The sequence below is a fragment of the Sycon ciliatum genome, chromosome 9 (genome assembly GCF_964019385.1).
Source record: "Sycon ciliatum chromosome 9, ocSycCili1.1, whole genome shotgun sequence".
NCBI lineage: Eukaryota > Metazoa > Porifera > Calcarea > Leucosolenida > Sycettidae > Sycon > Sycon ciliatum.
The window spans coordinates 8,525,226-8,541,294 of record NC_088651.1 but is presented as its reverse complement, the minus strand read 5'-3'; the positions used below and the strand labels follow the sequence as shown (position 1 = coordinate 8,541,294).

General features: G+C 47.7%; 1 protein-coding gene and 2 pseudogenes across 2 annotated transcripts in view; 1 reads left to right on the top strand and 2 right to left on the bottom strand.

Moving 5' to 3' along the window:
• Nucleotides 1–204: 204 nt before the first annotated feature.
• Nucleotides 205–16,069, top strand: part of LOC135824526 (arrestin domain-containing protein A-like) — a 19,349-nt gene continuing 3,484 nt past the window's right edge. For both annotated transcript variants that reach the window (XR_010554871.1, XM_065337263.1), the window contains exons 1-10: nucleotides 205–463; nucleotides 5,804–5,877; nucleotides 6,896–7,015; nucleotides 7,617–7,679; nucleotides 8,245–8,357; nucleotides 10,443–10,567; nucleotides 11,261–11,357; nucleotides 12,667–12,794; nucleotides 14,110–14,179; nucleotides 15,431–15,526. Coding sequence is in view for 1 of the 2 variants with exons in the window: in XM_065337263.1 (XP_065193335.1) it covers nucleotides 396–463; nucleotides 5,804–5,877; nucleotides 6,896–7,015; nucleotides 7,617–7,679; nucleotides 8,245–8,357; nucleotides 10,443–10,567; nucleotides 11,261–11,357; nucleotides 12,667–12,794; nucleotides 14,110–14,179; nucleotides 15,431–15,526 (954 nt within the window). In the remaining variant the exon portion in view is untranslated. The remainder of the gene's footprint in view (nucleotides 464–5,803; nucleotides 5,878–6,895; nucleotides 7,016–7,616; nucleotides 7,680–8,244; nucleotides 8,358–10,442; nucleotides 10,568–11,260; nucleotides 11,358–12,666; nucleotides 12,795–14,109; nucleotides 14,180–15,430; nucleotides 15,527–16,069) is intronic.
• LOC135824527 (putative mediator of RNA polymerase II transcription subunit 26) lies at nucleotides 8,647–9,986 on the bottom strand (annotated as a pseudogene).
• LOC135825030 (ataxin-8-like) lies at nucleotides 10,041–10,436 on the bottom strand (annotated as a pseudogene).

Sequence of the window (16,069 nt, the reverse complement as noted above, 5' to 3'; positions counted from 1 at the left end):
TCTGAGCTGAGTGTGAAGTAGATCTACGTGTAGGACTAGTAGTAGTAGTAAGTAGTATGAGTTCCGAACGAAGACCGGTCGACCGTGCATGAGACTCAGGCGTGAGACTGACTCTGTACAAGAACGCACACATCACATGCACTCGGACTTGCATGACTGTAGTCTGTACTACTACTACTGAGTACTACCACTGAGTATTACTATTAGTATTAGTTCTGACTGTTGAGCGTCGTCTTTGACTTTGACACAAAATAGTTCCTTCGTGTGCCATTTACCTTCAGTGCTTGCAGTTCGCTCGTTAGACAAATCGTAGTCTGATAGTTTGTGGTAGAGTTCAGCTAGCTGCGGACGACACTCGACAGGTGCACTGCCAAGCGACCAGCGATCGATCGACCATGGGCAAGAACGAAATCTTCATCCACACGAACAAGGGAGAATATGTGGGTGGCGAGACGGTCTACGGGTGAGTCCCTTCAGATATCTGGGCCACGGGACGAGAAAATGGTGTGGCGAGTGGTAATGGGGGCGCGATGCATTTACTCCTTGACTCTCCACAATGACTATGACTTGTCCTCTAAAAGTCTAAGTAGGTTTCCCAGTCGACTATATCCCACCACGTGTCTGCGAATGTTTATAGACATGTGTGTCCGAACGACACTTTGCACTTTTGTTTGAGCTGCTCATCACAGACATAAGGCTTCATGCTTGACCGTAATTGTATAGGATATCGCACATTTTGTTCATCACTCGCATGGCTGCAGTGCTGTGCAGGTGCTGTGTCGTGTCGATCATCCACCACGGCGCTGTCCGGTACCGTGCTCTTGCCGTCTCAGCTCGTAGAATGGATTGTAGGAGCAGCATAGATCTACAGTCGACCTACCCTTATAACGATATTTGCGTCAGACCAAGAAATATTGTTATAAGGGTAATATTGTTATAGGGGTAACTGGTTCATTTCATACACATACGTCATAATGCATGGATTTTGTTCATTTTTTACACTCTTCATAGCATAAAAAACTGATATACATGCACATTATGTGCACAGCAAGGTGCCCACTGGTGCCCCATTGCATTTCGTCATGTCCCAGCGACTTATCAAGTGAAGCTTGCCCTACCTGGATAGAGGGGTCTACATCTTCCCTGCTAGATATTGTTATAAAATGGAAAATGTTGATTGGTCAGCCCATTTTATATCGTTATAGGGGTAATATCGTTATAGCAATATTGTTATAAGGGTAGGGCATTGTATACAAAAGTCAATGGAGTGATTTGGTTTGGCAGAAAAATATCGTTATAAGGGTAATATCGTTATAGAGGTTATCGTTATAAGGGTAGGTCGACTGTACTTGTATCCGATCGGCCGAGCGAGAGTTTCTGTATCGCTCTTTTTGTGTGCTCACGCCAAGCACCGGCGCGGTACTGATTGTCATTGCGTGGAGTCCACTAGTAATTCACGTGCATGTGCCCCCGAAATACTGCCGTGCTAGTGGGTGGTAACGTGTAAACTAACATTATTTTGACTAGCGGCGCTAGGCTTACGTTTCCCTTTCCGAATACTAGCGTTGCTGTTTATTATTTGTTTGAAGTTTTATTTTACATCGCAAACCGAACGGGCATTGATGCCCAATATTATGATGGCGATAGAATAAAAAGTGTGGCTCGATAAAGCTGCACTTGAGAAAATGAGAAAACAAAATGAAAAGGAAGTATTTGTACCGGTAATTACAAGTCAAGTTCGAACGGAGTAGCAATCAGAGAGAACTTATGCCACAGTACTTGGGCATACAGTCAACTTCGCTTATAACGACACTCGGCGGGGCATCAGAAAAGTGTCCTTATTCGCGAAGTGTCGTTATACCCGAAGTCTCATTATATGTGTCACAGTTGGATGGGACTTTGCTCTGGGCATGAAAATTATGTCGTTATTCGCGAATTATCGTTGTATCCGCAGTCGTTATACGCGAAGTTGACTGTATAGATCTTTGTCAGTGGACTGTTGGAATGTGTGGTGCTGCAAGTCCGCACAGAACGCTCTGAACATACATGCCCGTCCATGCCTTGTGTAACTCTTACTGACATGACACTTCCATCCAATATGTCCCCGCCCCCGCTGTACAGCATCTGATGGTTCTGTGGTATTCCGTAAAAAAACGAGAGACCTTGGAAGCTCAGGTCCCTACGCTATGCTTTGACGGCTACAATGCCCAACCATACCACAACAAACTGATCGGATACATCATTGTATTGCAAACAGTTTCCATCTGTTCAAATAACATGCATGATGAGCTACAATGTAGGCAAGAAAGCATAGCGTAGGCCCCCTGAGCGAAAGAAATAAACTTTCTCTTTGCATTCGAGGGTAATACGGCACCGTCTACCACCTTGATGACCTAAGCAAAAAAAAGCATGGGGATGTTATAAAATTTTCATTTCTCCTATTTTTTCAGACAAAACCTGGGATTCGAAGCTGCACTTTTGCTCTGCATGCATTCCCCCGATACATTTCCCATACATACTCATTCTTCCGAGTTGCTTCACGTCATGATCTTGCATTTGAAAGCCCTATTTGAATATTGTGGCCAGCTGTCTTTGATGGTACGGTACGGGACAAGTACGGGATAGTACCAGGCATGCCGACGGCACAAACAAACACGAAATTAAAGCTGTGTGGACCCTGGCTAGCGCCAGACGTTACTGAAGTAATGTCTTTTGCATAGCTACGGGAATAAATGACAACTAGTACACTGTACGTGGCAGCATCTCCAATCCAGTCTCCACTCTCCAGTGTAGTGGTGTCTTTACATGACTGTACTGGCAGTTGTAGCAAAAACGAGTAGTAAAGGGGGGTGTTGTTCTTGTGCTGGTCGCCATACAGTCAGACCTCGCTTATCCGGTCCTCTTTTATCCGCATCCCTCGCCACGCCATGCGGAAGAAAATCCCTCGCCATCCGGAAGAAAATAGCTGGTTACAGATTTACAGCATACGTTATGCATCCAACATAATTGGTGTTCGATTATCCGGTTCCCTCGCCTATCCGGATATTTTTTTTCCTTTTACCATTTACGCTAAATTCAGCGGTTCTCTTGCCCAGCACCCACAATGCCGTCGGTTTGGTATCATTTCGACGATAGACGGCTCTGTTTAGTGGGAGAACGAAACAGTACGATTTCAGCTAGGGTGACGTAGCAAGGCGATCGTTGTGTCAGAAACCGAAATGCTAACCATGTCTTGAAAACACACACACAAAACGGTACAGGCCGACGGTCGAAGTCAGGGTGAGCGGTAAAATGCTAACTGTGTCTATTGTACACATTCATCATTATTTTACAACCTTGCAAATAACGGCCCTCGATCGGGTACGGGAAAAGTGTTGGTGGAGTCAAGTGGCTAGTAGGCCTGGAGATAGTGTTGCTATTCGTGATCTGTGGTATAGGCGAGGTTGCTATTCACGAGGTTGACGACGGCACATGCTGTGCTGATCCCATGCTATGTACAGAAAAACCTGTCACAGCGACCACTCCAGTCAGGCGACCACCTGTCCTAGAAGACCACTACAACTAGAACCTAGGGATGCGAATTCAGTCAAATCACCCTGGAAAAGGAGACCACCTGTACAGGGAGGCCACATTTGTAAGGACCCTTGAGCGGTCGGCTTAGACAGGTTTCACGTACTTTGAAGAAGAAGACACACGCGCAGCAATACGATCGTGAAGTAGACAAACTTAGTAGAGATGATGCCGTAAGTTAGTCCTGGCGGAAAGGCTCTTCGCTAGTGCCACAGACTGTAGCCGGGCTGACTAAATCAAATGCCATGGCGTAATGCTGCTTGTGCTTGTAGCATAGTGCTGGCCAGTGGGATTCGCATTCATCTTGGGCATCCTGTAAGAAGACCTTAGGGTCTGTTGGGAATGCCCAAGTAAAAATTTTAATAATAAAATACTCAATCTGCGGACAGCATGCTGTTTCGTTCTTTGTGAACTCATCAGCGCAGCACAGAGAAAATGAGGCTGAAATAATAATAAAATACAATACAAAAAAATCGCTCCTGTGAAGAAATCCAAAATAGTCCTAAGCAATGTAAGCATACCAGCAGGGTGCTACTATAAATAATTATAATTATCCCTGGTGGTGGTGGTGGTGGTGGTGGTGGTAGTGGTTTTGTGTGTGTGTTGGGGGGGGGGGGGGGAGGGAATGAGATGGGAAGCAGCTGTGCATTCATAGTCCCGGTTGTGCATCTGCAGTTTGAGTGCCGTATGTGTTGAAGACCTTTATATTTGATGAGGGGCAGCAACCTAGTCATTGAGGCTGCTGACAGGATGAATGCACTGCTTTTTTCTGGGGCATACAGTCTGTAAGACCTTTCCTTTGAATGATCGCATTTGCATGCTCGGGATGAATTGCAATTAATTGTGAATGCTTTGAAAGGAGGTCATCAAACGTCTGTCAGCACAAAGGAAACGTTTCAATGGGTCCCTAATGCAATGCTCTGGGTCTGAAGAAGCTCTGATACACTGTTCACCAACCAACAGACACACTTGGAAATCGACCACTTTGCACTCACAGCATGCACTGAAACATGTATAAGCCGACCTCTCAAGAGATCTTCAAGATAACCATCGCCTCATCCATGGGCATGGTCTTTTGACTGAAGGAAAACACGTCCCTTGATTCAAGCTAGCATGGTCCTCTGAGGCAGATGGTCACCTTACCAGAGTGGTCCCCTTGCCAGAGTGGTCACCTTACCAGAGTGGTCCCCTTACCAGAGTGGTCCCCTTACCAGAGTGGTCGCCTTGCCAGGATTCAATGTATGTGTAGTACCAGATTTATGGCATTATCTCAATAGCACAATCACTAGTGTGTGTGTGTGTGTGTGTGTGTGTGTGTGTGTGTGTGTGTGTGTATGTGTGTGTGTGTGTGTGTGTGTGTGTGTGTGTGTGTGTGTGTGTGTATGTATGTGCGTGCGCGCGAGGTCAATCAGGAATATCTGATGTCTGCTGCGTCACAGACCCCATTGGACCAAGTGTGTTAAAAAGTCCATGCCCTGTTCTCTTCGGCCTTTCATTCAAATTTTGTTGTGATTGAAGCTCCCCTTGGATGACATGTGTGTGTGTTGGGGGGGTCATGTGTGGTGCTGTCCTCATCTCACTATACTAAACACTACATGTATTTCGGTAATGGAATTTGAGTATGCTGAGCAGAGAATGAGCAGGACATTGAGTTGTAGTTCATGTGTCTCAATAAACTACAACTGTAGTGTTCGCCAGCGGTTTCATGAAATTGTACTTCACTAGCAGCTACATGTTCTTCATCAGCAGCTGTTGTTCAACTTATTGTAGTGTGTATATAGACCATGCAGGGTGTGTGTGTGTGTGTGTGTGTGTGTGTGTGTGTGTGTGTGTGTGTGTGTGTGTGTGTGTGTGTGTGTGTGTGTGTGTGTGTGTGTGTGTGTGTGTGTGTGTGTATGCGTGCGCCCGCCCTGGAGGCACATATCCTGGCAAGCAGATGGTTGTCTCGTGCCATGCCTGCAGCTGCTTGTGCCAGCATCAGACACTGCTCCTGCAGGATGCAGTGCTGTGCATGTGGCATGGGTGTGCTGTCTGTGCACATGTTATGCCCTGCACAGGTGTGCTTGCTGCTGCTTCATGTGTTGGTTGTACATGTACTCTATGCTGTGTGTGCTATATGTGCAAACGGATCCTGTGTTTGTGTGTGCGTGCGTGTGTGTGTATGTGTGTGTGTGTGTGTATGTGTGTGTATGTGTGTGGTGTATTCTCATTGTCTGCCCCGCTTGTACTACAGCACCGTCTATCTGTCCATCGTTAGCCCAATCGCATCCAAGAGTCTCAAGCTCAAAGTGAAGGGATACGAAAAATGTAAGCCATCTTTCCATTATAGCGACGAACATGTTCTTCTGTCTGTGGTGTGTGCTCCTTTTCATTCAAGTACTACCAACATACAGACATATGTATGCATGGAATACGGTTAATTATTATCAACCACCACACCACACCCGGTGTGCTCTCCAGCCGACCTCAACACGTTGCCACAGCAACCCGTCAGTGAAACGACACTTCAGTTGGTACACTGCTCCTGCAGACAGTAGCTGTTTAGATTATCTGGATCTTGTCAGTGAAGGTTGATAATGTAGTTTGGCTAACAGATAGTGAACTTCACCCTTTTGTAGTAAAAATGGGGAAACATAATGGTGCATCTTAGGCACGAAGATTAGGGCTACGCAAAACTTGTTTCTATTCCGAGAATGTCCACAACGCATTGCCGTACTGGCAACCGTCTATTCCGTTGGGGCTGAACGTATTGGGTATATCATCATACATTCATAGCGCTCCCATGCTTCTATTGTGTGGAGTGCAAAGTGTCCGATGGTTTCATGATGGTGCATATGTCGGGGATGTGTGTGTGTGTGTGTGTGTGTGTTTGTGTGTGTGCATGTGCATGTGTGTGTGCATGTGTGTGTGTGTGTGTGTGTGTGTGTGTGCACTCTTCCTGACTTTCATTCTCCTGGGTGGTTACCAACAGCCAGTGTATGCCGGAGTATGTGGTGTGGTGTGTGTGTAGAAAAAGAAAAAAAAGAAAAAAAGAAAAATGGAAAAATGAAAAATAGGGATTCACTGGCCAGAAAAGTCACTTCAACAGCTGTGTGGTGGATACCAGGCTAAAAATAGTGGCGGTCAATTCATCAGCCTTGCAAGCTGTTGAATGGTGTAATCCCAGCACAAGTTGCTATGTCTAACATAGCTGTTCGCTATCATCGCTCCCGCGATGGGCATGTCTAAGGTCTAAGGTGTGTGCATGTGTGTGTGCGTGTGTGTGTGTGCATGTGTGTGTGTGTGTGTGTGTGTGTGTGTGTGTACGTGTCTACCATACTAACAGGTGAATGGGAGTACACATACTCGGAGCAGGACAGCGAAGGACAGCTGCGCTCACGTGTTGGCAAGCGCAAGTCCAAGCGGGAGTTCTTCAAGGTTACGCTACCTCTAATTGACTATCCAGGTCAGTACTCCCCCCCCCCCCCCCCCCCCCCCCAGTCAATACTCTCTCCTCTGGTCAATACTCTCTCCGCTGGTCAGTACTCTCTCCGCTGATCAGTACTCCCTTTCCTGGTCGATACTAGCTACCCTAGTCAGTACTCCCTCCCCTGGTCAGTACTCCCCCCCCCCTCTCCCCCCCGATCAGTACTCCCTACCCTGGTCGATACTACCTACCCTGGTCAATTCTCTCTCTACTGGTCAGTACTCCTCCCCTGCTCAGTACTCCCCTCCCCCCCCCCCCAGTAATGCCCCTCCCCTGTCAGTATTCTTGGTCGCACTCTCCCCCCCCCCCCCCCCAGTCAGTACTACCCCTCTTTTCTTACCAGACATTAATTAAGCCTGTGTGTAAGAATTTTATGATGGCAGCAATAACAAAAGTCTGCTGCAGTTAGGTTACCGTGTTTCCCACTATCAATTTATAGTGTCTCAAGTTATTGCATACAATTTCCATGACAATATCCTGCCTTATGCCTTGTGCCGTGTGTGGTGTGTTGTTGTGTGCTGTGTGTTGTGTGCTATGTGTCGTGTGCTGTGTTGTGTGGCGCTCTATGTTGTGTATGAAGGTGGTTTCCCACAAGGACAGTACTCGTATCCATTCCAGTACAGCCTTCCACAGAACCTGCCTGGTAAGACGCACACACAGCCTACAGTATCGTCATCATGTGTGCGTGTGTGCGTGTGTGTGTGTGTGTGTGTGTGTGGGGGGGGGTATATAATTCGAGTATTCTTCATCTCCTAAAAAATGGACACGAATGGCCTTAAAATCACATGATCCAATCCTAATCGAACCGATTGGCAGCCATTTTTCTCGAGTATACTAGTTGGTGGGTCATTTGGGCTCTCTCTACTCGTGTACAAATGTTCACCACACAGTCTTCACATCAATATCTGCCGATTGCTGCTCGGAAACTGCCGATTTCTGTTGTCAATGCATGGATGATGTGTGAACGAGTATTTATTCCGAGTACGATTATTTCTGAAAAAAAAACCGAGCGAGTACTTGAATATTCGGTATAATTGTTTCACCACTGAAAACAATGTTTATGGTTGTCATGTCTCAGACCTGTCACTGTTGCCGTTTACGTGTGTGTGTGTGTGTGTTTTTGCGTGTGTTTGTGCATGTATGCATGACTGGCTGTCATGTACACACGGGGTCTTTTCCGTACACGGGATCATGTCTCCTCTGTGCAGGTGTGTTTAAAAAGGAGGTGAAGAACCGTTCGTCTGGCAGTAACTGGGAAGCTACTATCAAGTACAAAGTCAAGGCAGAAGTGGACATTCCAAACACAAAGCATGATCTCAAGGTTAGCTCATTGTGTGTGTGTGTGTGCGTGCGTGCGTGCGTGCGTGTGTGTGCGTGTATGCTCTTGTGAGTGTGTGTTGTGCGTGTGTGTTCGGGGGGGGGGGGGGGGGGGGAGGAGTAGAGGCTGGTCCAGTCCGCAGCTCACAGATCAAGGCTGTGTAGATCTGCACTTACTGCACACATCGTTTGAGTATAAACACGGCAGAGTATGAAAATGCTCGTGTAATGCAGTGATTTGCTCAGCGTTTGCTGAGCACCAGTGTATTGGTCTGCTAGTCATGCATAGCATGCTGATCCATGTGCACGTGTATGCAGCACATCTTATCAAGGTCTCGCTGTACTCTCTATGTACACAAAGTCATGTGTAATGCTGCTGCTGCTGCTGCTGTTGCTGCTGCCGCTGTTGCTGCTGCCGCTGTTGCTGCTGCTGTTGCTGCTGCCGCTGTTGCTGCTGCTGCTGCTGTTGCTGCTGTTGCTATTGCTGCTGCTGCTGTTGCTGCTGCCGCTGCTGCTGTTGCTATTGCTGCTGCTGCTGCTGCTGCTGTTGCTGCTGCTTTTGCTGCTACTGTTGCTTCTGCTGTTGTTGCTTCTGCTGCTGCTGCTGTTGCTGCTGCTGCTTCTTCTGGTGCTGCTGCTCATGTTGCTGCTGCTGCTGTTGTGGCTGCTGCTGCTCATGTTGCTGCTGCTGCTGCTGCTCATGTTGCTGCTGCTGCTGCTGTTGCTGCCGCTGCTGTTTCTGCTGCTGCTTCCGCTGTTGCTGCTGGTGTTGCTATTGCTGCTCCTGTTGCTTCTGCTGCTGTTTCTGCTGCTGCTGCTGCTGCTGTTGCTGTTGCTGTTGCTGCTGATGCTCCTCCTGTTGCTGCTGCTGCTGCTGTTGTTGCTGCTGCTGCTGCTCCTGTTGCTGCTGCTGCTGTTTCCGCTGCTGCTTCTGCTGCTGTTGCTTCTGCTGCTGTTGTTGCTGCTGTTGCTGCTGTTGCTGCTGTTGTTGCTGCTGCTGATGCTGCTGCTGTTGCTGCTGCCGCTGCTGCTGGTGGTGCTGCTGTTGCTGCTGCTGCTGTTTCCGCTGCTGCTTCTGCTGCTGTTGTTGCTGCTGCTGCTCATGTTGCTGCTGCTGCTGTTGCTGCTGCTGCTGCTGTTTCTGCTGCTGCTCCCGCTGCTGCTGCTGGTGTTGCTATTGCTGCTCCTGTTGCTTCTGCTGCTGTTTCTGCTGCTGCTGCTGCTGCTGTTTCTGCTGCTGCTCCCGCTGCTGCTGCTGGTGTTGCTATTGCTGCTCCTGTTGCTTCTGCTGCTGTTTCTGCTGCAGCTGCTGCTGCTGCTGTTGCTGTTGCTGTTGCTGCTGATGCTCCTGCTGTTGCTGCTGCTGCTGTTGTTGCTGCTGCTGCTCATGTTGCTGCTGCTGCTCCTGTTGCTGCTGCTGCTGTTTCCGCTGCTGCTTCTGCTGCTGCTGTTGCTTCTGCTGCTGTTGTTGCTGCTGTTGCTGCTGTTGTTGTTGCTGCTGCTGCTGCTGGTGGTGCTGCTGTTGCTGCTGCTGTTTCCGCTGCTGCTGCTTCTGCTGCTGCTGTTGCTTCTTCTGCTGTTGTTGCTGCTGCCGCTGCTGTTGCTGCTGCTGTTGCTGTTGATGCTGCTGCTGCTGGTGGTGGTGCTGGTGCTGCTGCTGCTGTTGTTGCTGCTGCTCATGTTGCTGCTGCTGCTGCTGTTGTTGCTGCTGCTCATGTTGCTGCTGCTGCTGCTGCTGTTGCGGCTGCTGCTCATGTTGCTGCTGCTGCTGCTGTTTCTGCTGCTGCTGCCGCTGTTGCTGCTGCCGCTGTTGCCGCTGTTGCCGCTGTTGCTGCTGCTGCTGTTGTTGCTGCTGCTGTTGTTGCTGCTGCTGCTGCTCATGTTGCTGCTGCTGTTGCTGCTGCTGTTGCTTCTGCTGCTGCTGTTGCTGCTGCTGGTGGTGCTGGTGCTGCTCCTATTATTGTTGCTGCTGGTGGTGGTGTTACTGCTGCTCCTGTCGCTGATCCTGTTGCTTTTCTTGTTGCTGCTGCTGCTGCTGCTGCTGTTGCTGCTGCTGCTGCTGCTGCTGCTGTTGCTGCTGCTGCTGTAGGTCAACCAACCACTGACTATCTATGGCGATCTCAACACTGGTGTGGAGCCAGAACGCTATGAGAAGCTTGGCACAGTGCGCACCTGTCTGTGCATACCTCGCGGTGACGTACATGTGGTTGCTCAGTAAGTGCATGTTCTAGGTCCATTCTCGTTTGGCAACTTGTGACAGTATTTCACAGTGCTGTAGAATGGCTAATTTTAGCGGGTAAAAATTTGGCGTTTTCCTAATCTGGACCAATCGTGAATCGCGATGAAATAATTATGTCAGCGAGTTTCAGAGTTTAAAATAAAGATGACTAGTACATGTAAAGTTTCCATTGGCGTGGCAACACTTTAGCGAAAACCCTCCTTTTGCCAAAGTAACTAAAATATCACCGGCGCTAAAATCTGCCATGTGTACAGTGCCCATGTGTCCCTGCCCGGGTGTCGTTGAGGGTGGTGCGCGTGTGGTTGCCATGGGCTCCCTGTGTGCAGTGCAGCGCCCTGTGCTGCCTGTTTTTATGCATGCACATCTACAGTAAAATCTGTCACATGACCGCTCGGATAAGGCGATCACCTGTCCCAGAAGACCACTGCTACCAGGATCAAGGGATGCTATTCAGTTCCAGTCATATGACCCCGGATAAGGAGACCGCCTGACCATATCTGGGTTCCAGTTTTGAAATGGTCTTATTTTGAATGTGAACTTTGGCCTGTTGGTGCCCCTAGACCCTTTGATCACACTGAGCTGTGGCGCTTATCAGGTTTTATATCTCAGCTCTTCATTTGATGTTCTAATTCTGTGTTCTGCCTGGCTTGATGTTGTCATTTGTATAGCATGGACAAGAACACGTACACCGCTGGGGAAACAGCCCAGATCCACGTTGAAGTGAGGAATGATTCGGCTGTGGATATCGACAACTTTGCCGTCAAGGTAGGCAGCAATATAGGCAGGGTGGAATGTGCCAGTGTTGCCACTCTCCAACTTCAGTACATTCAGACCTCGCTTATTCGGTCCTCTTTTATCCGGATCCCTCGCCATCCGGAAGAAAATCGTTGATTAGCAACGATTACCAATTTCCAGCGTATGTCATGCATGCATACAGTATGTGTGTTCGATTATCCGGTTCCCTCGCCTACCTGAATATTTTTTTGTGGAAAACAGATGTGTGCGGCTAAGCGAGGTCTGACAGTACTGTCGGTCGCCGATGAACTGGGCAGTCAGCCTCCAAGCCTAGACCGTTCATATTTTCATGTATTGCAGTCTATGCGCAGTTGAGTCACCGTGAACAGATTGGTATGCTGTGCTTGATGAAATTCTAGCCTGGTCGTTCTTCTGCGCTCCATTCATTGGCGCCTGTCAGTACTCGACTGTAAACCGTGCAATATTCGTGTCATTAAAGTTCCGCGATCTGTCGGAAGCAGCGAGTGTTTACAATGGCAAATGTTAATGTTTGCAGGTCACTGTGGCCACACACATACACCCACTGTTGAAGTTTGATTTCACGATGGTTGATGTTGGCGCTGTGCTCTTCCCCCAAAATTAGAGAAAATTAATATGAACATTAAGGCGTTTCCAGTGTCCTTGACCGGTACCGATTATATATATAGGTCTTGCAACATTGGAATGTGGGTTCTTTGGAGATGATTTTCACCAAATTGCTGATGGAGGAATTCCTGCAGCGCTGTGCTGTACAGTGGTAAAGGATCGATCATTACGACATTAGAACTCTGTCATCACTGGAAATGATGATTCTTGATCGGGCGCGATACAAATGTTGTTCTTGACGGGGGGATGTGGTTTATCAAGGTACTAGCAAGGGTTTATCAAGGGTTTATCAAGGGACTAGCACGCAGTCCAATGGTCACTCGGTCTGATTATGGTGTTACTACTATTCGTGAGATATTGCTATACCGGGGGTTGTTATCAATAAGGCTGACTGTACAGGGGTGGTACGTAGGCAGTTGGAGGCGGTGTATCTCTTTGCCTGCTTTACAGTGTATGTCATATGTATGTTTACAGTGTATGTCATATGTATGCGTATACTGGCAGTTTGACTGCATGCTTTCAGCCTCACGGATAACGGCATGAGCTTGTATGTGTGTCCGTGTGTGTGTGTGTATGTGTGTATGTGTGTGTGTGTGTGTGTGTGTGTGTGTGTGTGTGTGTGCCTATGTTTGTGCATGTGCATATCTATGTATGTGTCTTTGTGCACGCACACACGTGCCTTCTTGTTGATCAGCTTATGCGTGTGGTGAAGCTGAAGGGACGTGACGATGACCGTGACCACTCCGACACCACCACTTGTCTTGTGGACACTGTCTGTGTGGAGAAGTATGCAGGCTGTGCCAGTGGAGACAGCAAGTCTAGGTAAGAGAAAATACCTCAAGTGACTTCCTTCCCCTCCTTGTGCAATCACTCGAAGAAATTTATTGAAAAATCCTTGATTGTCCGGAAAAATGAAGGGAAGAATCCAAAGATAGCGCATGCCATGCAAACTGCAGGCAATTATTCATTGCAATCACTACTAGCAATTGTAGCTATCAATATTCAGTTAAAATAAAAATAAATAAAAAAGACGGGTCACGTTATGACGCCAACTAGCGATACCGCATTTGATTGCACAGAACAGCGTGTGAAGTGCTCAGGCTGTGTATCGACCGGCTCTACTTTATTCATGAGGTTGGATTTTCTCTTTCTCTCCAGTGTGATTGCACTCGTAGAGAAAGTGTCACTGGCCATCTAGACACTACATAGAAGTACTTGCTACCAGCACAGCACAGCAGTGAAGCATTGTGTACTTGGTAAAAAATAAAAAAATAAAAAATTGTTTTGATGACGAAGTTGCAGAATTTTCTTATTCCCGCTGGGTCATGGCGGTGACCGGTTGGTTGAGTGAAATCTGCTGTGACTGAACCTGAGCAGCTACCCTGAACGCGGAGGTCTTTGAGACGTGTGCGCCAATTGAGGTCGTGCAGCAGGACATGATGTGTAGCTTCATTGTGAACACTGGGTGTAAGAAGGTGGCAAACGCCTGTCACTGATATGCCAGTCGAGTAGAGCATGGCCGAAGTGCGTGATTGTGGGCAACCGTAGCCAGTGTGATGTTGTTTTCTAACATGTGTTTGTGCATGTGCGCTTGTTGGTGTGTGCGTGTCTGTGTGTGTCTGTGTGTGTCTGTGTCTGATTGTGTGTCTGTGTGTTTGATTGTGTGTATGTGTGTGTGTGTGTGTGTGTGTGTGTGTGTGTGTGTGTGTGTGTGTGTGTGTGTGTGTGTGTGTGTGTGTGTGTGTGTGTGTGTGTGTGTGTGTGTGTGTGTGTGTGTGTGTGTGTGTGTGTGTGTGTGTGTGTGTGTGTGTGTGTGTGTGTGTGTGTGTGTGTGTGTGTGTGTGTGTGTGTGTGTGTGTGTGTGTGTGTGTGTGTGTGTGTGTGTGTGTGTGTGTGTGTGTGTGTGTGTGTGTGTGTGTGTGTGTGTGTGTGTGTGTGTGTGTGTGTGTGTGTGTGTGTGTGTGTGTGTGTGTGTGTGTGTGTGTGTGTGTGTGTGTGTGTGTGTGTGTGTGTGTGTGTGTGTGTGTGTGTGCTTGTATGTGTGTACATGCACATAATGTATGCGTGCGCCTGTTTATGTGCTGAATGTGTATGTTGTTGGTTTTCCCTCATCACTGCTACTGCTGCTGCAAACCAGTGATATCCCCTTGCCGCTAAAGACCAAGGTGGAGGACCTACAGCCAGCTACCAATGGGCAGATTGTCAAGGTATGAATTTAGTTGTGTGGAAAGCTGAGAAAAATTGTGAACGATTCCATTTGGGAAAATGTGGGCACAAGTTATGCGATCGATTCCACCGACTAAACCAGATTTTGAACAATCAGAATGTGCACAATTTAGCACGAAACTGAGAAGGCGCTATCGAGTAGTGCTCAAGCTGACTTTCATGCCGTGGAATGTCTCAATACTCCTTGTCAGAGTTATGCCGCAGATTGTGCACGTCTGACTGTTCAAAATCTGGATTAATCGGTGGACTCGATCGCGTAACTTGTGAACCTATTTTCCATGTCAATATTTTTTCCCTTGGCTCACCATCTGAGTTCTTGATACCATTCGGCTGTTCCATGAGGCACCAATCTCTCCTATCGGCTAAAAGCACATGGAGAAGAGCAGGAGAGATTGACGGAGAGCTGAGAAGCCGATTACTAGCGTGTTAGTTTGCAAGAATGGGGGTACCGTGAAACCTGTGTAAAGTGACTGCTCAAGTGTTATGTCCCCTTGCGGACTAACATACCATTACATTCATGCATTCTCACTCAGCGGCACTCACAAACACTAGCATTTGGAAGACATTACTCTTGGTCAGGTAAAGCAACAACAACAACAATATGCGAGCATGCGCAATACAGTAGCAAACAGTGTAGTAGATATATTATGACTACCTTGCATACACAACATCAAGTGACCTTACAAATGTGGCCTGCGTGTACAGATAGTCACCTCATCCATGGTCCTATGACTGGATATAGGATCCCTTAGTCCTGGTTGTAGTGGTCTTCTGGGACAGGGCGCTTGTCTAAATACAGTGGTATATACCCGGATCACGCAATTTTATTTCGCTAAATTTTATTTCCTTCTCCCGAGTGGGTCAATTGTTATTTTAAGGTTTCGTATCTGGCTTGCATGTGTGGAGTTTCGGAGAGAGAATAGCAGTACAATGCACGGCATGGCTTAATTTTTCTAATACTGTGAAATTCTCCGTGAAGTCCAAGGTTGAAATTGCAGCCTGTTATAATCACCGCTATAAATAGAATCAAATCCAAACAACACGAGCAAGTCTAGACTGGTTGACACTGATTTATATTATCTGTCTGCTTGCTTGTCTGTCTGTCCGTCTGTCCGCCTGTCTGTCTGTATGTATGTATGCCTGTCTGTCGGTCTGTCTGTCCGTCTGTTTGTCTGTCTATATTGTGGTCTGCCTGTGTACGGTCTGCCTACATGATGGGTGTGGTGTTTCAGTGCAACTATCACATTGATATCGAGATGCAGGTACCGTGGGCTCCAGATATCGAGATCCATGCTCCCATCCAGCTGTGTGCACCACACAACCTGATGGTAGGTGATTGGAACTGTTCTGCGGGTCTTTGTACGTGTGTGTGTGTGTGTGTGTGTGTGTGTGTGTGTGTGTGTGTGTGTGTGTGTGTGTGTGTGTGTGTGTGTGTGCGTGTGTGTGTGTGCACGCGTGTGTGTGTGTGCTGTATGTCTGTGTGGGTACTTCAAGAGAAGTATGTGTGTTCTGTAAGCGGTGGCACTTGACTGTCTGCCATATGCTATTCTAACAACTTGAGTAGAATATGCTCTACTTTCTACCTGGCATGTATTCCATCTCCTTGGCTGCTGTGTAGCACATGACTCTGCAGTGCTGAATGTGGAGGATACTATAATTGGCACAAACCCAAACCTTTTCCGGCACTGGGTCTGCCTCACGAGTCCATCTTTGCCTTTCCTGCCAGGTACTCTCCTGTTTTCACACACTCTTTATTGCAATCATGCATTAGTTGTGGGTCACAAGCTTCATCTCTCACACTCTCTCTCTCTCTCTTTCTCTCTCTCCTCTGTGTGTTTGTGTGTGTGTGTGTGTGTGTGTGTGTGTGTGTG